The sequence below is a fragment of the Triturus cristatus genome, chromosome 1_1 (assembly GCF_964204655.1).
Source record: "Triturus cristatus chromosome 1_1, aTriCri1.1, whole genome shotgun sequence".
NCBI lineage: Eukaryota > Metazoa > Chordata > Amphibia > Caudata > Salamandridae > Triturus > Triturus cristatus.
In genome coordinates this window covers 16,700,119-16,726,806 of record NC_140579.1, presented here as the reverse complement: position 1 = coordinate 16,726,806, position 26,688 = coordinate 16,700,119, and the positions used below count along the sequence as shown (strand labels likewise).

General features: G+C 49.4%; 1 protein-coding gene across 2 annotated transcripts in view; it reads right to left on the bottom strand.

Annotated features, from left to right (window-relative positions):
- Window positions 1-25,897, bottom strand: part of GNL1 (G protein nucleolar 1) — a 149,309-nt gene extending 123,412 nt beyond the window's left edge. Inside the window, exon 1 of one of the 2 annotated variants that reach the window (XM_085637395.1) lies at window positions 25,670-25,897. In XM_085637395.1, coding sequence (XP_085493521.1) covers window positions 25,670-25,742 — 73 coding nt within the window. In that variant the 5' untranslated portion in view covers window positions 25,743-25,897. The remainder of the gene's footprint in view (window positions 1-25,669) is intronic. The other variant, XM_085638075.1, reaches the window with a different exon arrangement.
- Window positions 25,898-26,688: the final 791 nt, after the last annotated feature.

The following is a 26,688-nucleotide window of genomic DNA, read 5'->3' as shown; positions in this document are numbered from 1 at the left end:
CTGTGGTCACACCGCATACATACGCCTACCCCTAGATTGGGATGGTACCTGTTACATTGCATTCCTTCTGCCACCTGTTTTCCTAGCCCCGCCTGATTACCATAGGAATACCCATTTAGTACACAATAGACAGCAGAGAGATCTCCCGATTGTCGACTACACCGAAACAGCATGGGAGCAATACACAGATTTCAATAAAGGTTTCTTTCCCTACATAGGTACAGTCACTAATAGCAAGTTGATACGTAGATTAACTAGAACCCTTGAAGCAGTAGTGAATGAAACTACTTCCGCCTTAGGTAACTTAACAGAGGAGCAGTCTGCGATGCGGATTGTTGTTCTTCAAAATCGTCTTGTCCTTGACGTCATCCTGGCCGATAGGGGCGGAGCTTGTAGGGTCATCGGATCAAGTTGCTGTGTTTTCATACCAGAAAACGCGCCGTCAGTATATAAAGCCATAACTCGACTTCATAAGATCGTAAGCCAGATACACCAGAATCCAGGCACCTGGACTTGGTCCGGTTGGTTCTGGAGCGTGTTGTCAGCCTGGGGATGGAGGATCCTATCCTTCCTAGGTATTGGCTTTCTCATTCTATTCAGTTGCTGCTTGTGTCTACAATGTGGGCCAGCGATTTGTGGTCTGTGTGCCACATCGTGTATCCCGCCTTCGAATTTTCATTCAAGATCCCGGAAGAAGAAAGAAGAACAAATGATGCTATATGAACAGATTGATGGATTGATGAAGATGGATATTTCATAAGGGTCCGTAGGGGACAAGGAGGGAATGAGGAAATATGAATTTTTATGGTCAATTGTGTCCCCTATCTTAGACCCCAACGGCTCCATGTACATGCTACAAGTACATGTATGTTCCCTCCAGTTCCAGCTATGAAGACGCAAATACATGTGTGTCCAACGTCAACATGTTCTCTTTCTGCTCCGCCATGAATGGGTCGAATATTCCATTCCTAAGTATGATTGGCCACCGACTTTATATGGTTCACTTTTCACGTTTTACAGTTCAGGCGAGCAGGCCCTGAATTCTGCCATCAAGCCTTTTCCTACTTCTGCCTCTGAAATGCTCCAGCTTGGACCTGCATCTGTATCCATGAACTTTGTCCTACTCCCTGCGCGGCTAACGGTGCCTGACGCGGCCTGTTGCCTGCCAAAAACTGTATTCAGCCTTCAAGTTATCTGCTCCGCTCCTCATCCAATGCATTCCTGTCTAGTAGTTTAGGTAAACATCCTTCCAGCTACCGAGCAAAGAGCTTGGCCTCGCTGTCTTTATGCAAGTAATTCATAGCCCCTGTTACCATGGAAGATTCCTGCCCCCTCGCATCTCATGTAGACACATAGACGCTTGTACATGCACTAACAGTCAGTATAGAATAGATTCCGTCCGAGAGACCTTTTCTTTTGGATAAAACAGTTCCTTAAACAAAGATATTAGATACGATTTGGGATTAGGTTGACATGACCCCCAGACTTCTGTCTCCACATGTAGAGCTAAATGTCAATTCCCCTTCACCCTCTAGTTGCACGTCAATCACACGTCATGCGGCTGCGCGCGCATCTCTGCCAAACATTTCTGCTGACACTGCAGGATTCTCTTATGGATCCACCCACTTGTGACATCATTTTAAATGACGTTTCTAGTATACGCCTGTTATTACGCCCATTTTCATTACGTATGTGTATTCTTATCTGTATTATCAGCTGTTACGCCTCCTGCATCTGTCTTAATGCAATGCTTTTCATATATATATTGTTACTGGTCAATAATGTATTGCCTATCCCTTCCTGAACCCTCGTGGTGATGGAATAAGATTGCCTGGTTCGAACTATGATTCCTTTGTAAGGAATAAAGCCCTTTTCAGAACCTCTAATACCACGGATTCTGCCTCTTATTTTGACTGAGTTATTCTTACTAGACTTTACCGCATAAAAATAGTACAGGTAATTTAAATATTTACCAAAGAGGGGGAACCCCTACCTGAGTAGGGCCCCTCTGCAACCTTCGTAAAACTACTGCTGGGTTGTTTGTAGTACAGCCATACCATATACTATTAACCGCATTATAAATAATCACGATAACGTGATAACTTGAGAGTGGCTGCACAGAACCATGTCGTGTTTGGTGTCAAACATGTAGGAATCATACCCCCAATCCAGCCATGAGACTGAGGGCATGATTCCCCCCTGCTAGAGGGGCGATATGGGAAAAGCGGCAGATTTTAGACACCAATTTAAAAGTGCACACGTAGTACAAAATGAATGCTACCCGCCACCCACACGACTCTGGCTGCCTGTTGCTGGGCAGAACTCCAGCCACGGCAGCTGGACAATAGGGATCTTGTTGCAGGGAGGTGCTCCCACCTCCCCAGACAGACTATGTGGATTGGAACTGGGTGGGTGCACCATAGGATGTCTTTCAGACTGGCACGTAGGCTTCTCCAGTGCCTACTTCTGCATACACCGCCTCAAACCGGTTCAGGGGCATCCTGTCCCCTGCCCAGGCGGGAAAACACACAAAGGGGAGAGGGTGTAGCCACCCTTTCCCGCCTGAACTCTCATTGGTGGGCTCTGATCTGGACACTCCCCTAATCCTTGGATAAAGGTGAATACAGGGTCCCCAGAGCCTCAGATTATTCTTGGACTTTACAGACTTGAACTTCGACTTGCTGCCGCACAGCTGAATGAAGAAATCTCCCTTGGGGAAAAGGAGTTACCCCCCTGCTTGGCAGGCACCTGAAACACTGCAAGTGACCCGGTTGGAACTTCGCTGCTCCTACGGACATCGACGACTCTTTCCTACCTTGAGATGGGTTTCCAAGCATCCCAGAGGCCAGTGAGTGTGCACAGCAAAGCTCAGCACCGTGGACCCCGTGGGTGCCGAGATCCCCAATACCCCAGGACACCGGCCACCTCTTGCACAGCACACGACCCCGACAAGTGAGGAAGTTGTGCTTTGGCCAATTATTGAGCTAACCTCTCAGCATCATCTGTGCCAAAGATCGACGCCCTAGCCCGCTCCGGCGACCCGTGGGTGCATCTTTACGCACGCCAAATTGCTGCCTCCCGCGGTCCCTTGTCTCTCGACTGGTGGGCCCTGGCGGAGGTCAATCTTCACTTCCAAGAGTTCCCCTGGTTGCTCCAGGCCTGCTCTTCAGTCTCCTCGCTGGAGACCTCGCTCAGACCTGGAGGGTCTGCACCAGTAGCTGTTTTGTGATTCTTGCGTGGGTGCGGTTGCCAAGGCTTAGTAGATCCAATCCGGACACTAACACCGCAGCGACCCTCATCCTTCGTGGGACAGTCGCCCTCCAGAAGCTGGCCTTCCTTGATGCCTCCTGGACCCAGTGGCTGACGATCCAAGCTACCCACCTTCCACCTGGAAGCACCCGACATTGAAGGGCTCTTTCTCCTGAGCCCCCTGGTCACTGTGCCGCGACCCAGACTCTGTCCCCTCTGCTTTCAGGTCCTTCTCTTCAAGATATACATCTTCAATCTTCACGACATCGACGACGCTTCTTGCTAGCAGCAGTTCTTCACGTTTTGCCATTGAAAATCAACCCGCGACCCGACATCGAAAACGACCTATGCACCCGGCTTCCCTAGGGCAGGTAACAGTGGTACCTCGGTACTCTCGTGGGTGTGGGCCCTTCAAAAGCTTAAATCTAAACTCTTGAACTTGAACTCCTGCTAGAAGTGTTTTTAATCTTGGGCCTGGTACTTGCGCCAGAGAGGCCTGGCGAGTCCCTGAGGCCTACGTGTGCAGAAGAGTGACCATCCCCCTCCGCCCTGCCTTAGCGGGGGTGGGCTGCTGCGACCCGGCTGAGGACGCAGTGTCCTGAAGGAGCGGGGTCCCCTTCTGCCACCCCTCAACTGCGTATGATCGGTGCTGGGGCCGCTGTAGGGCCTGGACCTGACCGCGCCGACCCTTCTTTGTTACCATGACAAGGTCAGGGCTGGACGCAGTGGGGGCGACGCGGCATCCTGCAGTTGGGACCACGCTAGGCGATTGCCCATCAGGGGTGACTGAGGAGCCGTCATTTCGCGTTACGCCACTGCGACAGCCTCGCAGACTGGGCCCTCGACAGCTCGCTGCCTACTGAGAGGACGCGCCCTGGGGTATAGCTGCCCCTCGTTAAACAGAGGCTGAAGCGCACGCCGCTCGGGCAGGCGGGGTTTACATTACATCTTTCCCTTCACTGCCCCCACTCAGCCCCCACCACTCGCTGGCGTGGGCCCTGCGTCTCGAAGGCTCCAACAGCGGCGTGTTTTGTCTCCAGACAGCTCCTTCCGGAACGGTGCCCTTTCCCACAAAATAAGTTAAACTCGAAACTTGGACTAAGGACTGGGAAATGGACTAAGGCGACAAAGGAGAGAGGAAGAAAGAAAGGGAACGAAGAAGAATAAAGAAAAGAGGGGAAGAGAGAGAGCGCGGTAGAGAAAGGAGGAGCTAAAGGGAAGGGGCGAGATGAGATGGAAGGGAAAGAGAGAGAGAATAAAGGAAAAACTGAAGAAAGCAAGGGGCGGGCGGGCGGGAGAGACTAAACGAAGAGAGGAGCTAGAGAAAGAGAGGGTTAAGACACTGACTGGAAGGGGCACAGAGTTTATACAGAGGCGATATGGAAATTATACAGAGGCGATATGGAAAGTAAAAGAGAGGGAAAGGAGAAAGCCTGAAAGGCAAAGGCAGGGGTGGAGGAGTGAATGAGGGAAGAAGAGTGTAGCAGAGGAGTGTCAGCAAGTGAAAGGGGTGAAGAAACAATGATAGAAAGAGGGTCTGACCGAGACAGACAGAAGAGAGAAAACGTTACAGAGAGGGGGAAATAAAATCAGTGCAGGTGGGAAAGGGATACGGGGTGTGAGAGAAGGGAAGGGACAGGGAAAAAGGTGGAGGCGGAGAGGGAGGATAATTAGCGAGGGGAGGAATGATGAACCTGAAGGTGAGAAAGAGAGGATACCTTTGGGGAAAGATTTGTTATAGCGCCTAATGAGGCGCGTGTTGCGCACAGAGAGAAAGACACATGAGAGGTGGGCACTGAGGGGGCCTCGATGCCTTTCGTGAGAAGGAGACAGAGGAAAGGTGGAGTGATGGAATGAGACACGGGCAGACGGTAGCAACAGGTTAACAACTACATTTAATTTTACATAGCGTTACATGGCACACAGATGGCCTCGGAGCGCCTAAAAAGAAACAGCGAGGCCAAGAAACTAAGAAGAGTCGTAACAAGTGCAGAGCTGTGCGTGAATCTGATAGGTACGTCAGGCAGACGGAGCCGCCGGCAGCAGAACGGGGCCAGGCGCGCGCACAAAGCGCGTCTAAAGGCAGGCGGAAAGAGGAAGACTCCCAGACCTCCTCCCCCCGCCCGGCGGAGGTGTGACTCGGCCCTTCCTCGTGACAGTCGGCTCATTACACTCAAAGGCAGGCGACCCAAAATAGCTCCTTTCAAGTGCAGCTGCAGTTGTGTTTTTGCAATTGTTTTACACAGTTAAAAAATACTCTCCGGCTAAATAAAGAACCGCCTTTATAGTTAACCTCAGGGAGAGCATTTACTACAAAAAGTAAACAACGTCATATGGTGCAGCTGCGGAGTTAATCGGCTGGCCCTGTGTGTACATGCTGCCGGGAATCGCCCTGAACACCACCGCCTTTCTCCGAGGTGAAGCAGAAATGCCTCGGAGAAACGCAGTGGCGTTTTCGGATTCGGGGGCGTGTTTTGCTTTTCTCTCCTCTTGCCATTGGCTGGAGGAGATAATTAGAAAAGTAACGAAAAAACACGCCCCCGAATCCGAAAAGGACGGGGCCTGTTCGGAGTGACAAAGCCTCTTCTCCAATGGCTGGCCAGCATTCAAGAGGCCAGCCAATGGAGAAGAGGGGAGAAGAGGGGCGGGTTTAAGCCCCTCTTCTCCAAAACATTAAATCTCCGACTTCCGGTTCTCCCTTCAGCAGACCGGACGGTCCTCGACCTAAAAACATGGCTGTACAGCAGAACCGAAGTCTCATAGATATATAGCCAGCGCCTCGCTTTTCTGTAACAGCCCTTTCCGCTCATGTGTCTTAGCGCGAGGACACACCGTCTGGTGTAACCAAGCGCTCTACAAATGGATAAATAAATAAAGAAGAGGCAGCCGCAAGGGCTGTCCTCTCTCTTCCCATTGCTCTTTGCCCTCACAATTGAGACAGTGGCCTGTGCGATTAGGCAGTGTCCAGAGATCCGGGGGTTCCGAATGAAACCGATGGACACATGGGAAGAAAAGATCTAGCTATATGCGGATGACATTCTGCTACATATTACTCATCCGACCACCACGATTCCCACCTTGTTCGCCACCATGGAAGTATATGGGTCTTACTCGGGGTACACCATTAACTGGCATAAGTCGGTAATCAATAGTCCATATGTCCTGTCCGTTTGGCCTACCCTCCCTGGGGCCCTCCAGATAGCTCATACTGAGTTCACCTACCTAGGGATTTACCTCACCACAGATAAGAGCCTCTCCTACGAGAGAAACATCCACCTTGTAATCACCAACTTTACAGAAGATGCACAGAAATGGAAATCCCTCCCTCTCACAATTCTAGGACGGGCAGCCATGTTCAAAATTACCACCTTGCCCAGCTTTCTATATGCACTGCAGAGCGTGTACTTCCCCCTTCCCAGACAGACTTTGAGTTATTGATGTGGAACTACGTTCCCTTCTATGGCTTGGGAAAACAACCGAGGATCGCTTTGACTACGCTGCACCGTAATCAATATAATGGGGGGACGATCTCGCTGCCAGATTTAGCGGCCTACTACTGGGCGGAACACCTAAACCCGGTGAATGTATGGATACATGTCACGGCAGACCACCCCACCTACAGGTTGGAAAGGGAAACCATGGCGAGTCATACCTGGCTGCACTATCTCTATGGGGGACGGGGAAGAGGGCGACTTCTCCCAGCCACCCAAGCCACGATAGAAGCATGGGAGAGGGCAATGGGTTGGTAATCGCAAGCCCACTAAGCAGATGCCTCTTTGGCATTGTCCCTGGCTGAAAGAAATCTAAAAATTGAAGGGATTCGAGGGGTGGGATGCCATAGAGGTATATTTTGCGCTGCATACCTCCCAGTTTTTTTTTAAGAATGCGCAATTTCGGCATGCCTGGCAGGCAGAGACCTCACGCTCCTCACCGCTACCAGAATATGCACCACTGGAGGGGCGCCTGCTACAGGAGCATATGCTTACTAAGGCAGTATCACTCACGTACCGGACCTTGAATAATAATACACCAGACAGGCTGGGCAGGTAGAGGGAGACCTGGGAGATGAACTTGTGCGCACTTGAAAACAGAGACTGGGAAGCAGCCCTGATGCACCATCGGGAGGTGGCTATTAAATCCAGTCTCCGCCTCATCCAATATAAAATACTCAACAGAGTCTACTATGAAAAGGCCCGACTTCACCGAATGGGCCGAGCTAGCGACCCTAGTTGCCAGAGATGTGGCTATGAACAGGGAGATTTTTATCATATCATCTGGGACTGCACCGTAATCCAGACCTATTGGGAGAAGGTGTTGGGGGAATTGAGCAAGGTCCTAGACACAACACTACCACTGGACCCTAAATTCATATTGTTGGGTATACCCGGAGATGTAGATTTGGGCAAACCGCAGCTCATATTCGCTCAGTTAGCCCTGGTGGTGGCAAAAAGGGATATAGCGCGAAATTGGGGGGCGGCAATCGCGCCCCATCTCCGAGAGTAGAGGGAAGGCGTGGATATGTACATGGCGGCGGAAAGGGTCACCTACAAGGCAAGAGGGTGCCCGAAGAAATTCCGCAGGGTATGGGGCAAATGGAGGGCATATTATGGCCTAGATGGGGGGCTGGGTGATGGTTAGCGGGCCTCTGAGGGGCCCCTCCTTTAACTCTAACAACAAGTCTCGGCTCGTTAGTTTTTAAGCATTCCAGATGGAGAGGGAACATGGGACACTGCAATGGAGAAATGTGAGTGGGTGGGACTTAAAGGTTAACGACGCCCTAAGGGGGTGTGATATGGGATTATGTGATCTATGGATTGTGTATGTATGTCTCTGCATGACTGTAACCGATTTTGTCATAGTTTCCTTTTGTTTTGATTTCTGGCAAAATTTAAATAAAAACTTTAAAAAACAAATTTGAAAAAGGCTGGCTGAGAGAGGCACAACAAAGGACGGCACAAGGACCCTGGAGGTCGTCAGCCAATTCAGTAATATGGAATCCTGTCATGAGGGACTCAGCGGGTCCAGTAATACCAAGCCCTGCCCTGGGGCATGCCAGCTGGTAAAGTGATAACCAGCTCTGCACTGGGCGGTGCCAGCTGGATCAATAATACCTAGCATGGCCCTGGATGGTGGAAACTAGCACGGTTAATACAGACCCCTGCGCGAAGGTCCAAGCCAGACCAACAATACTGATCAACACTGGAAGGTAACAGCTGATAAAAATACAAACTCCTGCTCTTCCGGATGCAAACTAGAGCAGCAATACCGAGCCCCTGTTCTGCAGGGTGGTAGACAGCGCAGTAATAACAATCCTGTCCTGCAGAATGCAAGCCTGTGCAGTAATTCGGAGCCCTGCTCTGAAAGATGCCAGCTGATAAAAACAACATGACTCCTTCCTCAAGGGTGGAAGCAGCTGAAAAATATACTAAATTGAGTCACGAAGGGTGCAAGCGGGATGCCATGTATGTATAGCTGAAAGACAGAGCCCCAGGTGAAGCCAATGGAGTTGGCATTCGGTGAACATTGGGGTTCGAAGCAACCAAGCTTCATGTCACTGAACCAGGTTTGTAACGTTTCTTGTTCTTGGCAAATAATAGCAATTCGGTTTTGGTTGGGTGGAGTTTCAGGGAGGCTCAGGACATCCGGTCTGGATGATGGGCAAGCAGTGGAGCTTCCGGGAGGTGCTGGACATCCAGGTGTGGATGACGGACAAGCAGTGGAGCTTCCGGGAGGCGCTGGACATCCAGGTGTGGCTGATGGGCAAGCAGTGGAGCTTCTGGGAGACGCTGGACACCCAGGTGTGGATGATGGGCAAGCAGTGGAGCTTCCGGGAGGCGCTGGACATCCAGGTGTGGATGATGGGCAAGCAGTGGAGCTTCCGGGAGACGCTGGACATCCAGGTGTGGATGATGGGCAAGCAGTGGAGCTTCCGGGAGACGCTGGACACCCAGGTGTGGATGATGGGCAAGCAGTGGAGCTTCCGGGAGACGCTGGACACCCAGGTGTGAATGATGGGAGAGCAGTGGAGCTTCCGGGAGACGCTGGACATCCAGGTGTGGATGATAAGCAAGCAGTGGAGCTTCCGGGAGGCGCTGGACATCCAGGTGTGTATGATGGGCAAGCAGTGGAGGTTCAGGGAGGCGGTGGACATCCAGGTGTGTATGATGGGCAAGCAGTGGAGCTTCAGGGAGGCGGTGGACATCCAGGTGTGGATGATGGGCAAGCAGTGGAGCTTCCGGGAGTCGCTGGACATCCAGGTGTGGATGATGGGCAAGCAGTGGAGCTTCCGGGAGACGCTGGACATCCAGGTGTGGATGATGGGCAAGCGGTGGAGCTTCCGGGAGACGCTGGACATCCAGGTGTGTATGATGGGCAAGCAGTGGAGCTTCCGGGAGACGCTGGACATCCAGGTGTGTATGATGGGCAAGCAGTGGAGCTTCCGGGAGACGCTGGACATCCAGGTGTGTATGATGGGCAAGCAGTGGAGCTTCCGGGAGACGCTGGACATCCAGGTGTGTATGATGGGCAAGCAGTGGAGCTTCCGGGAGGCGCTGACACCCAGGTGTGGATGATGGGCAAGCGGTGGAGCTTCAGGGAGACTCTGGACATCCAGTATGGATAATGGGCAAGCAGTGTTTGAGGCACTGGATGTCTAAAGCAGAAGAGACTCTCAGGTAGACTGGTGTATAATCATTATATTTGTGACTCTTGATGCTGGTGTCTGTGAGCAGAGCACAAGAGGCTCCATGTAAAGGATGGAGAAGACAGGACAGTATGGTGGTTAGGCCCAAGCAAACTGGCCCCTCAGATCCTACATGGATTACAAACATCTGGAAAAAGCCAACCGTTCCAAAGTGCTTCTTTGCCATAGGTGATGCGGAGGCCAAAGCACGTCACTCCTCTCTTTCGTAATGTCAGACGGTCTAGTGTCCACTTGGATTCTTGAGGGGAGACAGACAACTCTAACTCGTCAATGACCAGAGTCCTTTGCTCAGGTGTTTCATCTCTCGGGTCGTAGGCTGACCTGCTGGGGCCAGCTTCATTGAGGGAAAGAAGACAAATAAGGTCTTTCTGTTCTATTCAACGTTGTATCAATCCAACCCCAGAAAAATACTCTTTACTAAACAATGTCAGCATTTTTTAAATTGCAATGAACTCTTAACACCAATTCTCTTACCCGAGAGGCAAGATGCAGAAGACTCTACCTAAAATGTAGGGGGGCACCAACACACCTGTTCTTCCACAAACCTTTTTGCACTCAACACCTGCATTAACACCATGATGACATAGGCACGCCAGCGTCACCCCGCACGCATGCACACGACACATGCAGATTTTTAATTTACCAATCTTGGAGCATTAAATAAAAATAATGTGTGTGAAAAAGTGCTTTGAAAAAGGAGCGTTCCAACAGAAAATTGCAGCTTTTGGGCTGTCAAATAAAAACATTTTTTTGAAAAGACCACAAAAAGAGAGGTGGAGCCACAAAGGAGACGTTTGAGGATTGAAGGGGGGGGGAGGGGGACTTAGGGATTTAAAAAACCTTCTAAAGTAAATAAATAAAACACAAATGCCATCTGTGTGCAAGAAGCCATGGACAAGCTGTGGGAGATTTAAGAGGGTGCAACACACTGAAAGCAAGGGGACAGGCTAGGTACATAAGGGCGGAAGCCACACATGAGCAAGAGGAAGTGCTAGAAGTAAAATGACAAAAGCAAATCACTGGATGTGAAGAGAAGGAAAGACAAATGTCATCCATTCAAAGGAATGGTTATACAAAGCTAGGCTTCAGGGGAAAAACAAACAAGGAGAGGAGGGACCATCATTGAATTAGAAGCAAATCAAGCAAAGAAGACAGACAAGAAAGCCAAAGGAAAGCAACAGGCGGACCAAAAGACCACCAGGTATTGTTACTGGCCACAATAATTCAACAGTCAGCTAAATCCATCTGACATAAAATTAGCTCTTCTCCTAGGTATTATCCATTTGTTTTCTGTCTCTTTTCTTCCTATCTCCATAATACTGCATCATTCCTCCTCTCAACTGCACGGCTTCAAGCTCACCATTGCACGTCTGCCAACTCCCCCGGCTTCTTCTCATTCCTGGCACTTTCGCTCTCCAAGTTCTTTCCTCCATTCTACTCACCAATAATAACAGAATTCATGCAAACACCCATAAAGAGACCGCACTGGTATGAGCAGGGTTGCTGCTGTAAAACATGAACAAGCCCAATCCGTGGGACAGATGCAGCAAATGTTGGTGCTGTGGCCCTTTGCAGCTCTAGACCACTCCACCCGCCTCGGGAATGGCCCAACGCAGACATCAAGCTTCATGTTGTACAACTCGCTAGACACCCCGCCATTTATCTTCAAAGTGGATGGGATTGCTGCAAGCATTTATTTTTTCAATGTTAGCAGAGCACCGGCCAACACACCAATTATCACCACGTCCCACAGTGGGGAAACTCTCAGCACCTGGGCACCAGCAAAGCACCAACAGGACTGAAGCTCTATGGACTAAACAGATTCTGAAATCTGCAGCATCAATGTCCGGCCATGTTCAAGCACAAACCACAAGGATTTACTGGATATGTAACGCAGGGTCCACACCTGCGGTTGATAGAAACAGTGCCTCCTTTACCTTTCCTTCTTTAGTGCGGCAGCTCAGTGAGAGTTCAGGCTACACTTGGAAACTGATAACGCACGCAGTGCATTATCTCCAGGTGCCCTCTGGACCAGAGACAGCAAAACTATCCCAACCTCTGCCCACTGACCTGGAGGAAAGGATGTGAGCAGTTGTGGCCAGCAGTTTAAAACTCATCTGGGGTACACAGGATAAAGGGCCCATCCCTCAGGTCATACAGATGAACATGAGCTGCAGCAAAGCACCAGAAGCAACAGCAGAGGCACTGTCCAGCGAGGCATTGGTCGGCCCATTAAACCACAAGCTGAATTTCTAGGGTTGTTAGAAACCCGTTGTTTTAACCACAATCAGAAGATCAAACAAAATGGCAATTCAGAAGACTACAAGGTCAATCATAACAGAAGATTAAACCTCTGTTCATAATGTCCTCGGATAACTAACCATGGTCCAAGCTGTGTTCATCTCCCTTACGTATACCATAAAAGAACACAGACTGTCTCACTGAAAGTGGTCAGTGACCCAACCTGAAGTCACTGGACTGCAGAACCGTGGTCACCTCTTTTAACCTTTGAGTCAACCTCCACACTAAAAGGGGTCGGACAACGCCAAGCCACGCCAAAGAGGGCGGAGTCGGACACTTTTAGACACTAGTACTAGATTATAAAGAAGAAACACCTGCACTTACTACACAGAAGAAGGTTCAGACTTGTCTCCAGTACTCCCTGGTCGCTCTCAGGATCGGCTGCTGCACCGTGGGACTCTGCCAGCAAATCTTCACACTAACTCTGGCCTTCAAGAAGGCCCTTAGTTCTCTCCGTGATTGACAAGTTCAGGAAAAAGATAGCATGTCTTTTCTGCACAGCCCCACACGTCTCACCTTCATCAAGTCAAACAACCATGTAATCACATCAAAGGTGTGCCTTCATTTTTAAGGTTTTGTCACGTCTGCTCTCATTTGTGGGTGCACATCCAAAATGTACCCCTGTTTTGAGGAGAGTGCTGCAATCCTGTCTCCTCAAACTACAAGGCGAGTAATGGTGGCGATTTCATAACCGGATCCCTGTGTGCCTGCTTCCACCACCAGGAGGCAGGCATCCTGATTCCTTAACTTTGTATTTAGCTCTTACGGTTTTGGTATCTTGTCCCTGCGTGGCCAAGCACAACCCCAACAGGACCAGCAGGCATTGTCCCCTCTCTCAAAACTGGAAAATCTTCAAAACTAGCAGAAGCAGAGATATAGATCCCTGTGGAACTGGCATACTGCTTTCTAGCGATCCCTATCCAGAGCGTAGGACTCAAATGACCCTTTGCTGGGCCCTGAACTCTGGTAACAGAACAAGTGGGCATCGGTGGCTGATTTGGTAACTAACTTGTTTGGGTGGTGTCCACCATCAAAACAGAGTGGAAGACATCTCAGCATTATTGCAACATTTTTTTTTTGTGATCTCTCTATCCCACAGACTGGTGCTCCGGACCCTACACGCCCGAAGCTTCCAGGGTGGACCAGATCATGTCACAAGCCCAATGAACCACGGGCCCATAGAGAATCTTGCTTATTCTCCAACTGCCCAGGGACAGCAAGGAAAGGCCTCACACTGCTTAACAAAAAACACCTAAAATCTTACATCCCACAGGGAGTACGTTGAGACTTTATATGACCTGGATACAAGGTCTCACCCTAATTTGTTATTTGACTGCAGCTTGACTGGTCTTCAGGGCCGCCGGAGTGGATCTGGCACAGACAGCCTTGGCACTGTTCAGGGTGCTTTATACGGAGAATAGAAGGAAGCCGTGAGACTTTTTAGTCCCGGTTAAACATACGAAGAACCTTAACAAGACAATTTATGAAGTACTATTGCGGTTGTATAGGTTCTTAATGATTTATCATAGCTTCTGTGGTCATATAAGGTCAGACCCGGATATCAGCGGACAAGGCTGGGCCCTGTATTAATTATTTTCAATTGAGTGTCTTTAAGATTATTGACACCTTCAAAGACCCTCTGAAAGGGAGGAGATTGTGTCCCCCCACACAGAGAAATACAAGCAAGAGATATTCTTTGTTTGGAAGTTTTTACTGTTAAAGGAGAGATATTCAAGTCTCCGATCTATCCTAAAGCAGATTCAGCTTTTTGGGAGATTTATTATAAGTAATGTGCTAGCCTGAAGAAGGTGGTGAATTATATGATACCACCGAAACGCGTCGCTCTCTCTTTTTAGACCTATAGGAAGAAAATTTAAACAACGAGTTGCTACAATAAAGAAATTTCGGGTCCATGAAGACATTGGCACAATTTGGGACTTGAACAGAAAAAGTAGACTAAACGTTCATTGTACAGCCATTTATGAACACTACCATCTAGTCTCATGTGCTTTGTTGTGCCTTTGATATATAACACATTGTTGTTTATTGACTCCCCTAAGGATCGTAAGGTTCTCCCTGTGATTATGTGGATAAGATGTTTTTAATGATTTTATGACATTTATAAATAAAAAATATATCATATATTTTCTTTATATTGTATTTTCGGACTCTGTTTGGTGTGAGCATTTAGTTTTATTTGAGTGAATGTGAGTGACTCAATGTATGCTTCATAAAGAAACCCAAGGGGATCTTTTTTCTTTTTCATTTGACATAGTGACTGTTCAGGGTGCTCCCCACCAGGCCATGGAATCTAAAGAGGCCTGTTCTCTACTGGGGACTCAGATTTTTACTTTACTAAAAAACCAATTTAGCAGTTCTTGGTGGATGTTGTCCACTTTGCTGGCAAATTAAACATTTAATAATTCGAAGAGATCAGGCTACCCTATCACAGCCACATAGAACTAACACCCACAAAAACTGTTATATACACACACTCCATGCCGCAAAGAAACCACTGCCTCAAATAACACTGTGAAACAATCTAAAACATGCACTGTAATATAAAACAAATACTCAAAAGTATTCTACCACACAGTAAACAACACACACCCTCCCACTACCTTACTTACTGGGACAGCACTAAAGTAACCACAAAGTACCTCACTGCATAGACTGCCACAACCACACAGAATACTCCATATAGTCTCCCGGCACACAACCAGTACCGCATGGAGCCGATATCCCACTGCGTGGAGCCGATATCCAATGCAGATCAGGACTATAGAGAAAAGATCCTCCAAACACACCGAACCACGTAGCGTGAAATTGCTGCTTAAAACGCCCCCGTCACACACAAAAAAGTATACTGGCTGTAGGGCCCAAGCACCCGCCAATCACCCTACGTGCTCCAATCCTGTACAGGAGTGACACACAATAGCCTTCTGTCTGTACCACCACAGCGACGTAGAACAAACAACCAGAACATACCTGATGACATCCCACAGCTTGTTACAAAAGCAAACTCTATTGTGTGTGAAGTGACTGAATGTTTTCACACATTCCAGCAACAATACAGCTCTCTGTATGGCCGCACGTTCCAGAAGTAGGGGCTGAGATACAAAGTCACAGATCTCACAGTGCACCCCCGCCCTATCTGCAGGCACACAGTGCGTGCTCCATCTCTCAGGCTCTGGCCTCACAGTAGACATACTGCAAGCATTCGCAGATCTCACAGTGCAGCGCTATCTGCAGGCACACAGGCGTGTTCCATCTCACTGACTCTGGCCTCACAGCAGACATACTGCAAGCATTAACTGATCTCACGGTGCAGCGCTATCTGCAGACACACAGGTGTGTTCCATCTCACAGACTCTGGCCTCAAAGCAGACATACTGCAAGCATTCACAGATCTCACAGTGCAGCGCTATCTGCAGACACACAGGGTGTGTTCCATCTCACAGACTCTGGCCTCACAGCAGACATACTGCAAGCATTCACAGATCTCACAGTGCAGCGCTATCTGCAGGCACACAGGCGTGTTCCATCTCTCAGGCTCTGGCCTCAGACAGCAGACATACTGCAAGCATTCACAGATCTCACAGTGAAGAGCTATCTGCAGACACACAGGGCATGTTCCATCTCAGTGACTCTGGCCTCACAGCAGACATACTGCAAGCATTCACAGATCTCACAGTGCAGCGCTATCTGCAGGCACACAGGCGTGTTCCATCTCACTGACTCTGGCCTCAGACAGCAGACATGCTGCAAGCATTCACAGATCTCACAGTGCAGCGCTATCTGCAGGCACACAGGGCATGCTCCATCTCACACATCTGGCCTCACAGCAGACATACTGCAAGCATTCACAGATCTCACAGTGCAGCGCTATCTGCAGAGGCACACAGGCGTGTTCCATCTCACACATCTGGCCTCACAGCAGACATACTGCAAGCATTTACAGATCTCACAGTGCAGCGCAATCTGCAGGCACACACGGCGTATTCCATCTCACAGGCTCTGGCCACCTGCTCCCAGGAACAGAGAAAATTAAACTGGGAGATGACCTAAGATGGTGACCAGTGTTGAAATTTCACTTTCAAGTAAGAGGGTGCAAAATCATGGAGGGCCCTCCAAGACATGTGGATTTTTAAAGAATAATTTACCCAACAGGCAGCCAGTGAAGAGCATGAACAGAAGCATTTATAGATTAGCTTTTGGGGATATCTAACAAATGCCATGCAGCTGAATTCTGTATAGTTTGTAAGTGATTAAGGATACAGACAGACATGACTACGAGCAGGCATTGTGTTGATCTGTTATTGGGCATCACCAGAAGTTCTGTCTGATGATTAGCTGGACTAAAGAGGGTGCTGCTCTGTTACAAGCCTGTGTCTGTGGGTGCTGCAAAGTTACTGGCCTGTCTCATCCTAAGCCTGCATCAGGGGCAAGTATCTCTACACCGGCCCTTCTTGGGCTGCAACTACCGTGCTGTGTGATTCCTGCACCAGCCAGTGACGGGTTATAAGTCTCAAGCTGCATGAATCCTGCACCGTCCATGTTGGGCTACACCTACTCTGCTATCCATCGGTGGTCTAGAAGCAGGGCGCAATAATAGATTTACTGAGTGGCACCCAGCTCCTCACTCAAGAGGACGTGTACACTGCAGATGGAGGCTGCACCCAGCATCCCCTGAGCAACCCAGCTAGCACTACAAGACCAAACGTTTCCATCTGAAGTCAGGACCGAGCCGGAACATGGCACACAGACTAAATTCTGTTCAGTATGCACTCCAACACTGGGGTAAAAACAAAGAGAGAACTGTTGCATATAAGAACTTGTGGGGAAGCAAGTCTGCACTTGTGCCTTATTCAAAGTCCGGCTACCTGCTGTGGGTGTCTAGATTAGACAAAGTCACCCCGGTGAGTTAGAGCACGAACAAATGGGGAGAGGCACAGTGTGAGAAAGTGCCATCTTTCTTGCATGGTATGCCCCAACTTTTTGCTGAATTGCTGATGTACTTTGACTGAGTGTGCCCTGGGCTCCTGCCAATCAGGTGCCCAGGGCCTGTGTTCCTTAGCCTAAAACCCATTTAACATCTCTGGCCACATGTCGGCCCCTGGTAAATGGTACCCTAGGTGCCGAGGGCCCTGTGACCAGAGAAGGCCCCTAAGGGATGCAGCAGTTATTGTGCCACCCTTAGGAGCCCTGTACCCTGATACACACACACACTGCCTTTGCAGGCTGAGTGTCTTGGTGCAGAACAAAACAGAGCATCGACATGGCACACATCCCTGTGTGCCATGCCCACAACACACACTGCCCTGGCTTACCTCAGTCACCCCTCTAGCTGGGTGCACTATGCCAGTGGTGTGGGTTCAGGTGCATGAGACCTGTACCCTTACAGTACCCAGGTCCATTCCTGGGCACTGTAAGTGCAGTGCTGCCATTAAGAGTATATGGTGCTGGGCGGTTGTCAATATGAACTCCACAGCACCAACATGGCTACAATGAAGACGGAGAAGTTTGGTATCAAACTTCTCAGCATATTAAACCCACACTGATGCCAGTGTGGGATTTAAGGTAAAATGCACGACAGAGGGCATCTTAGAGATGCCCTCTGAACCTAACCCACAACCCGTGTCCTGACTGAGAGGTTGCCTAGGCTGCCACCCAGCAGACAGGTTGCTGGCCCCCTGGGTAGAGAGCCATCAGCTCTTGTGGGCCTGCAACAATGCACATCCTGGGGCGGGGTGCTCGGCCTCCTCCCCCACGACGGGCAGGGGAAGCTTCAAAGGCATGCCGCCTTTGTGAGCCTCCCCAGACCACTTGCTGTACTCAGCAACTGGTCCCCACCGGTTCTGGCCCCCACTCTTGCCGGAAGACTGGAAGGAAAACCTAAGTGAGGAAAGGGGGTGTGCCAGCCTCTGCCAACCCCACCCCTCACGTGGGGGAGGCGAGGTGAAGCACAACTCTGGGCTCTCGCCATCTTGAGGATGGGGAGCCCTACCCAATCAGGACTAGGCTCCTGCCCCCTCCCACTGGAGAGTGGCTGGATAGGGGGTGAACCCACCCCAGGAAAGGGACCCATTGATCCCTGCCTTACCTACCTGTAACACCCCTAAATTTAGTATTTAGGGGCACCCTGAACCTTCCTTCCTCGGATCCAGATTCCGAAACAAGAAGAACAAGAAGAATAACAAGAAGAAAGAAGACCTGCCGCTCAGCTGCTAACAAGAGGACGACACCAACTGACTTGGCCCCAGCCCTAGAGGCCTGTCGACCCTCGAACCTGCTCCTGCTAAATCCCGGCATCTCCTGTGGTCAGCAACCTCGAAAACCCCTGAGGACCGGACTGCCTTGCTCATCCAAAGACTGGGACTCCCACGATCAGTGGTCCTGCTCAAACAGCAACAACCCCTGGTGCCAGCCAGGAACCGCGAATGCAGCACACACAGCACCCGCCGAGCCCGGCCTGTGCCTGAGTGAACAACGACCACGAGGACATCCCCCCGGCGACTGTGACCAAGAATCCAGCACCCAAGAACCCTCCACAACGCTCCTGAAGTCGCCTGCAGCCTCAACTCCAGGGATCCCCCCCAACCACGACCAGCAGAGGGCAAGATTTCCCGACGCCAAAAGACACCCCTGCACCCGGCGCCCTGCGGCCTCCTGTGCCCAACTCCTGGGTGCCTACCCAACCTACAGCTTCCCAACTTACCTCTCGAAGTGGTGGTCGCACCTGAAGAATCTTCATCCCCGAGCTTGCAGCCTTTGTTCGTCACACAGCTTTCCCACTGAAATTCATTGAGCGCCCAACGGCTCAAAAGCACCCTGCACCCAGCCGCCCGTGCGCCCCTGGAAGTGCAGCATCTGTTCTATTCTACTTCCCCACTTGCCCTGTGTATGTGACCAGGAGCCCAGCTCCCATAGCCACGTGGCCTGCCTGCCAGCAGCCACCAACCAAAGGCCCCCTACCCACCATAGGCTATCACTGGGACTACTCTCTCTGCACCCGGCTGCCCCTATGCCACGGAGAGTGTAACAACTGTACCTACCTGACCCTGGGAGACCCCTGAGTCTATGCCCAGAACCTCAACTCTGCCCGTCGAGTACTTACCTGAAAGCCAATAACCTACATTTTCTCCATAGGGTAATATTGACTGGTTTTCACTTGGAAATTCTTCCAAGTGTCGAGTTTTGAAATATTCACTAAAAATCACCCGATCAACAAAAACGAAATTACTCGCTTGTTACCAGGAGAGATCCCAGTGCTGGATCTTTGTGCCCAACACTGACCCTAAAAAGTAAGTACAAATGTGATTTTCCGATAACCAACCTTTCCTCCATAGCATAACATTGCCTGGCTTTTGCCAGAAATTCTTCTAAGTGTCTATTTTTGAAACATAAATATAGTCCTTAAAAATCGCCTGTAACAAAAACGATTTCTTTCAACTGTTTACAGGAGATGCACCAGGGCTGAATCCAGCATCCAGCCCAGAGTAAGAAAAACCTATGCAAAGTAATTGATATTGCATATACTTAAAGATTCCCATTGAGCTCAATGTTATAATTGTGTTTAACTTGTGTTGCCTATTGCAACAACTGTAACTATTGCATTTAAAAGTCTATAGCTATTTGAAAGTATTCAACTAGAGTATCTCAGTCTGAGAAAGTATTTTGATACCTACTTATGGTTCTAAAATAAAACAATTATATATTGTTATATACAAAACAATTGGCCTAGAGTTCAGTTCTTGAGTGTGTGAGACCATTTGCTGACTGACTGTGTACATCAAATGCTTTACACTGTCCTCTGATAATGCCTTACTACTCGACCAAGCTACCACTTTAGAGAGTAAGGTTATACCTCTGCCAAACCTCTGGGGACTGGGGACTCTGGGCACACTGTACCTTACTTTGGTGCAGTATAGATGGAGCCAGTGTCTTACATAGAACAAATGGGGAGGGGCACAGTGCCCACAGGGGAATCGTGACCAGGGATATTACACTGTGCAACTCCATTGGACTGTGTAGTATTTAGTACTACTGTGTGATTAAAAGTACTTTTCTTTTCCCAAAAGGACAAACACTCAGCTGGGCATTGAGATAATGTGTGTTGGTTGATAGGCGTGTTGAGCTCTAGGACCTCACACTATCTCCCAGAGAAGCCTTGTACTGCTCGTCCTCACTATCCGGAGAGTCCAGCGCATAACGAGTGGTACCCAGCTCAGTTTGTAGAACTGTAGCTGGGCGGAACCCTGGACATCAGAGGCAAACAACCTCAACCAGCACTGTTGGGACCCATATCAGGAGAGAAGGGTGCTGCTCCATTACTGGCTTGTATTTTTGGTGATGAAGGCCTTGGTGCAGCTGAGAACATGGTGGTGGTGTGTATTTAGCTTGACCCTGGCTTCTATTAGTGTGGGGATTTACATACACCAGTAAGTGCTTCTAAGGGGCGCTGGCCTGTGTCAGTGAGAGGAATAACACAAATGTTTATCATCAGTAAGTAATGCTAAGGGGTGCTGGCCGGTGTCAGCGTAGGGCGTTACATGCATGTGTACCGGTAAGTGTTGCTAAGGGGTGCTGGCCTGTGTCAGTGTGGGGCTTTACATGTATGTGAATCAGTAAATGTTTCTAAGGGGTGCTGGCCTGTGTCAGTGTGGGGCTTTACATGTATGTGTACCAGTAAGTGTTGCTAAGGGGTGCTGGCCTGCGTCAGTGTGGGGCTTTACATGTATGTGAATCAGCAAATGTTTCTAAGGGGTGCTGGCCTGTGTCAGTGTGGGGCTTTACATGTATGTGCATCAGTAAGTGCTGCTAAGGCGTGCTGCCCAATGTCAGTATGGGGCTTTACATGTATGTTTAAAGGAAGGTGCTGCTAAGGGCGGGACTGGCCTGTGACAGTGTGGGGCTTTACATGTATGTGTATCAGTAAGTGTTGCTAAGGGGTGCTGGCCTGTGTTAGAATGGGGTTGTACATGTATGTATAACCCCAAATGTTGCTAAGCGCTGCTTGCTGTGTCAGTGTGGGGTTTTACATGTATGTGTGTCAATGGCCTCTATCAGAGTGTGGAGCTTTACACGTCTGTGTATCAATCAATAAGTGCTGCTAAGGAGTGCTGGCCTGTGTCAGTGTGGGGCTTTACATGTATCAGTATGTGCTGCTAAGGGGTGCCGGTCTGTGTGGGGCTTTACATGTAAGTGTATCAGTAATTGTTCTTAAGAGGTGCTGGCCTGTGTTAGTGATGGGCTTTACATGTATGTGTATTAGTGAGTGATGTTAAGGGGTGGTGGCATGTGTCAGTGTGGAGCTTTACATGTATATGTATCAGTCAGTGTTGCTTAGGGGTGCTGGCCTGCGTTAGTGTGGAGCTTTATGTGTATTAGTGAGTGATGCTAAGGGGTGGAGGCATGCGTCAGTGCGGGGCTTTTAATGTATGTGTCAGTAAGCGATGCTAAGGGGTGCTGGCCTGTGTCAGTGTGGGGCTTTACATGTATGTGTATTAGTGAGTGATACTAAGCGGTGGTTGTGAGAAAGTGGCTCTGTATATACTGCTCCTTAATAGGTACAGGGTGTACAGAGTCCACAGTCCCCCAGGGTTTGACAGAGGTTAAAGTTAGATATAACCTTACTCTCTAAAGTGGTAGCTTGGTCGAGCAGTAAGGCAGTATCAGAGGACAGTGTAAAGCATTTGTTGTACACACTCAGTCAGCAAATGGTCTCACACACTCATGAACTGAACTCTAGGCCAATGGTTTATATATAAAAAATATATGCTTGTTTTATTTTAGAACCAACACTTGGATTTAAAATATACTTTCTCAGCAGGAGATGTTTAATATAAATACTTTTGCAATATGCAATAGACTTTTGTAAACAGTTACAAGTGGTTGCAGTAGGCAACTATATTTTTAAACACAACAATGCATTGAGCTCAATGGTAAATTCAAGTTATTTGCAACAGATTACTTTTTAGATTACTTTTGGAATTCCAGGACTGAATCCTAGATTCAGTCCTGGGTCAGTTCTCAGAATCAAGTGATGAAAGTCGACTTAATTACTGTAATGATTTTTAAACAATATTTAGCTATTTTAAAAGTTGACACTTAGAAAATATTTCAAAGAAAACAGTCAATGATTCCCTATGGAAGAAAATTCAGGTTACAGGTACAGTATGTTCTCGTTACTTTTGTAATCCAGTACTGGGTGCCTAGACTCAGTACTTGGACCTTTATCCAAAACAGGTAAGTAATTACGTTTTCAGATATTATACGATTTTTGAAGAATATTTAAAGATTGCAGAAATCGACACTTAGAAGAAATTTCACAGAAAAAACGTCAATGGTTTCCTATGGAAGAAAATTGAGTTAAGGGTAAGTACAGTTGTAAGTATTTTTCAGAGTCAGTGCTGGGCACCAAGAATCAGCACTGGGAGCTCACCTAAGAGCAGGTGAGTAATTTCGTTTTCGTTACTCGGCTGATTTTTGGTGAATATTTTAAGATTTGAAAAGACCACACTTAGAAGAAATTTCAGGAAAAAGCCAGTCAATGTCACCCTATGAGGAAAATAGAGTTTGCGGTTTAATGGTAAGTACTCGACTGGCAGAGTTGAGGTTCTGGGCATAGACTCAGGGGTCCCCCAGGGTCAGGCAGGTACAGTTGGTTCACCCTCAGCGGCTCTAGGGCGGCCGGGTGCAGAGAGAGTTAGGCCCAATGTTATCCTATGAGGGATAGGGGGGCCTTGGTTGGTGGCTGCTGACTGGCAAGCCACGCGGCTGTGGGAGCTGGGCTCCTGGTCACTTACTCAGGGCAAGTGGGGAAGTAGGTAGGTGTAGAGTTTTCACTGCCAGGGCCACTCGGGCGGCTGGGTGCAGAGTGCTTTTGAGCTTTCGGGCGCTCAATTGATTTCAATGGGATATCTCCGGTTTAGAAAAAGACTGCAAGCTCGGGGACGAGGACTCTTCAGGTGCCACCACCACTTCGAGAGGTAAGTTGGGTAGTTGGAGGATAGGTAGGTACCCCGGGATTGGGCACAGGGGGCCGTGGGGCACCACGTGCAGGGGTGCCTTTTGGTGTCAGGAAATCTTACCCTCTGTTGATCGCGGTTGGGGGGGCACCTCGTTCTGAGGCTGCAGGCTTCTTCAGGAGTGTCAAGGGAGGTCCTTGGGTGCCGGACTCGGGGTCACAGTTGCCGTGGGGTCGTCCTCAAGGTTTTTGTTCACTCCGGCACTGGCTAGGCTTAGCTGGTGCAGAGTGTGCTGGGTTCGCGGTTCCGGGCTGCAGCCAGGGATTAGAGATAGGTTTTGAGTAGAGCCTCTACTCATGGGAGTCCCAGGGGCTTAGAGCCAAAAGGTAGCCAGGTCCTCCGGGGTTGGTGAGGTTGCTGGCCACAAGAGATGCCGGGCTGGAGAAGGAGCAGGTTTGAGGGTCGACAGGCCGGTAGGGCTGGGGCCAAAGCAGTTGGTGTCTTCCTCTTTTCAGCAGCTGCAGGGCAGGTCTTCTTTCTTCTTGCTCTTCGTAGTTTTGAATCTGGAATCTGGGGAAGGAAGGTTCAGGGTGCCCCTAAATACTAGATTTAGGGGCGTTACAGGTAGGTGAAGGGCAGGGACCAATAGGTCCCTGTCCTGGGGTGGGTACACCCCCTATCCTGCCTCTCTCCTGTGGGAGGGGGGCAGTAGACTAGTCCTGATAGGGTAGGGCTCCCCATCTTCAAGATGGCGAGAGCCCGGAGATGTGCTTCACCTCGCCTCCCCCACCTGAGGGATGGGGTTGGCAGGCTGGCACATCCCCTGTCCTTATTTGGGGTTTCCGGCCAAAGCTTCCCGCCAGAGTGGGGGGTTGCAGGGGCCTGGGGAAGCTCACAGAAGCGGCATGCCTTTGAAGCTTCCCCCTGCCCATCCTGGGGGAGGAGATTTAGCACCTCGCCCAGGATGTGCATTGTTGCAGGCCCAGGAGAGCAGGGGCTCTCCTACCCAGGGGTCCAGCAACATGTCTGCTGGGTGGCAGCCTAGGCAGCCTCAGAGCAGACATGGATTGTAGGTTAGGTTTAAGGGGGCACCTCTAAGATGCCCTCTGGGGTGCTGGGTACATTAAATCCCACACTGGCATCAGTGTGGGTTTAATGTGCTGAGAAGTTTGATACCAAACTTTAGTGTTGCCATTATGGTGCTGTGGAGCTCGTGTTTGACGAGCTCTCAGCACCATGTACTCTTAAATGGCAGCACTGCACTTACAGTGCTCAGGAATGGACCTGGGCACTGTAGGGGCACAGGGCTCCTGCTCCTGTGCCCACACCATTGGCATAAGGCACCCAGCTAGAGGGGTGACTGATGTATGCCATGGCAGTGTAGGTGATGGGCATGGCACACAGGGATGTGTGCCATGTCGACTTTGTTTTTGTCTTGCACCCAAACACTCAGCCTGCAAAGGCAGTGTGTGTGTGTAAGGGTACAGGGCCTCTAAGGGTGGCACAAGAAGTGCTGCAGCTCTTAGAGGCCTTCCTTGGTCACAAGGCCCTGGGTACCTAGTGTACCATTTACCAGGGGCTGACATGGCCAGGGTTTGCCAATTTGGGTTTGGTTTGTATTAGGGAAGGAACATAGGCCCTGGGCACCTGATTGGCAGGAGTCCAGGGCACACTCAGTCAAAGTACATTTAGCAAAAAGTGGGGGCATACCATGCAAGAAAGATGGCACTTTCTCACAGTGGTGGCATGTGTCAATGTAGGGCTTTACATGTATGTGCAGCTGTCAGTGCTGCTAAGGGGTGCTGGCCTGTGTTAGGTTGGGGCTTTACATGTATGTGTATCTGTCAGTGCTGCTAAGGGGTGCTGGCCTGTGTTAGGTTGGGGCTTTACATGTATGTGTATCTGTCAGTGCTGCTTAGGGGTGCTGGCCTGGGTTAGTGTAGGGTTTTACATGTATATATGTATTAGTAAGTGATGCTAAGGGGTGCTGGCCTGTGTCAGTGTGGGGTTGTACATGTATGTGTGTCCGTAAGTGATGCTAAGGGGTGCTGGCCTGTGTCAGTGGGGGGCTTTATATGTATGTGTGTCCGTAAGTGTTGCTAAGGGGTGCTGGCCTGTGTCAGTGTGGGGCTTTACATGTATATGTATCAGTAAGTGATGCTAAGGGGTGCTGGCCTGTGTGTGGCTGTACATATATGTATAAACAGTAAGTTATGCTCAGCTGGGCTGGCCTGGGATTGGCCAGCATTAGGGGGTTGCTGCCCTCTCACTGGTCTCCATATAATAGTGCTCAGATAGGCGCCTGTATCAAGGGGTGCTGGTCAGTCATAGGCTGGGTCAAGGGGCACTGTTTCTTGGTTCGTCAGTATGGGGGTGCTGGCCTCTCATTGGTCAGCATAGGCAGAGTGTTCCAGGGGTGCTGGCCTGCGGTTGGCCGGTCACTCACCCCTCTTGCGCTCCCGCTTATCCTGCAGCTGCTTCTTCTTCTGCTTAACACTGAAAGGCTTCTTGCGCGGCATGTCTGCGGCCTGCCCGCTTCGGCCCAGCCACACACCGCTGCCTGCTGATGCTCCTAGCGCTGTCCCTTACGCGGGCGATGAGGTCCAGCCTCCCACTCAACCACAACAGCGACACCAATCACAGGGCCCGCGACACCAGAACCCGGCAGTCAACCAATGATGGAACGCCTACGTCAATATACGTCATGACTCTTTTGACCAATCGCAGCTAAGACCCTAACCAACATGCGTTTTTATTTTTCCAAAGTGAGTTTCAGCCCTAGATGACAGCGCATTAGCTGAACTATGACAGGTGGGATTGTGATCGAAAACGAGGTTTGAACCGCAAGTGTCCTTTCATTGGCTAACACCTTTACAGCGAAAGTATGACCTCTGACTCTTTTCTGAGAATGCGCAAACGGTACCGCTGGGCAAATAAATGGGACTTTTTTAACAAGCCCAACACGCACTAAAAAAAAGCGAAAACATTCGGAAGCTCTGCCAAAAAGAAACTCGAACATGCACGGCATGCTCAACGATGACAGTGGGTTAAACAATTTAGAGTGAAAACTGAAAATCAAAAACACAGGGCTTGAAAATGAAAACAAACTCAGCTATCACGTCAAGAGTTTTCAATTCTATGTCGGGACCGGAGGCTCTGATTATTCTTATCTTTTTTTTTTTTAAACTTGTTTTTTATTTATCACTGCTTTCAATGTATCCAGAACAAGGACATACATGTACATTTTCAGGGTCCATAGCCAATATACATCCAGTACAGTTATCATGACATCCCATGGCTGTGCACAGACTCACTACTCGTGAACCGAGTAACTCCCATTGATAGTAGCAGTACAAATTTGTGAACAATAGGACCAACTTGCCAAATAACATAGGAATAACCATAATCATATTGATCCAGCGGAAAGGGGGCGAAATTTTTTACAAATCCTCCCTGCGTCACAGA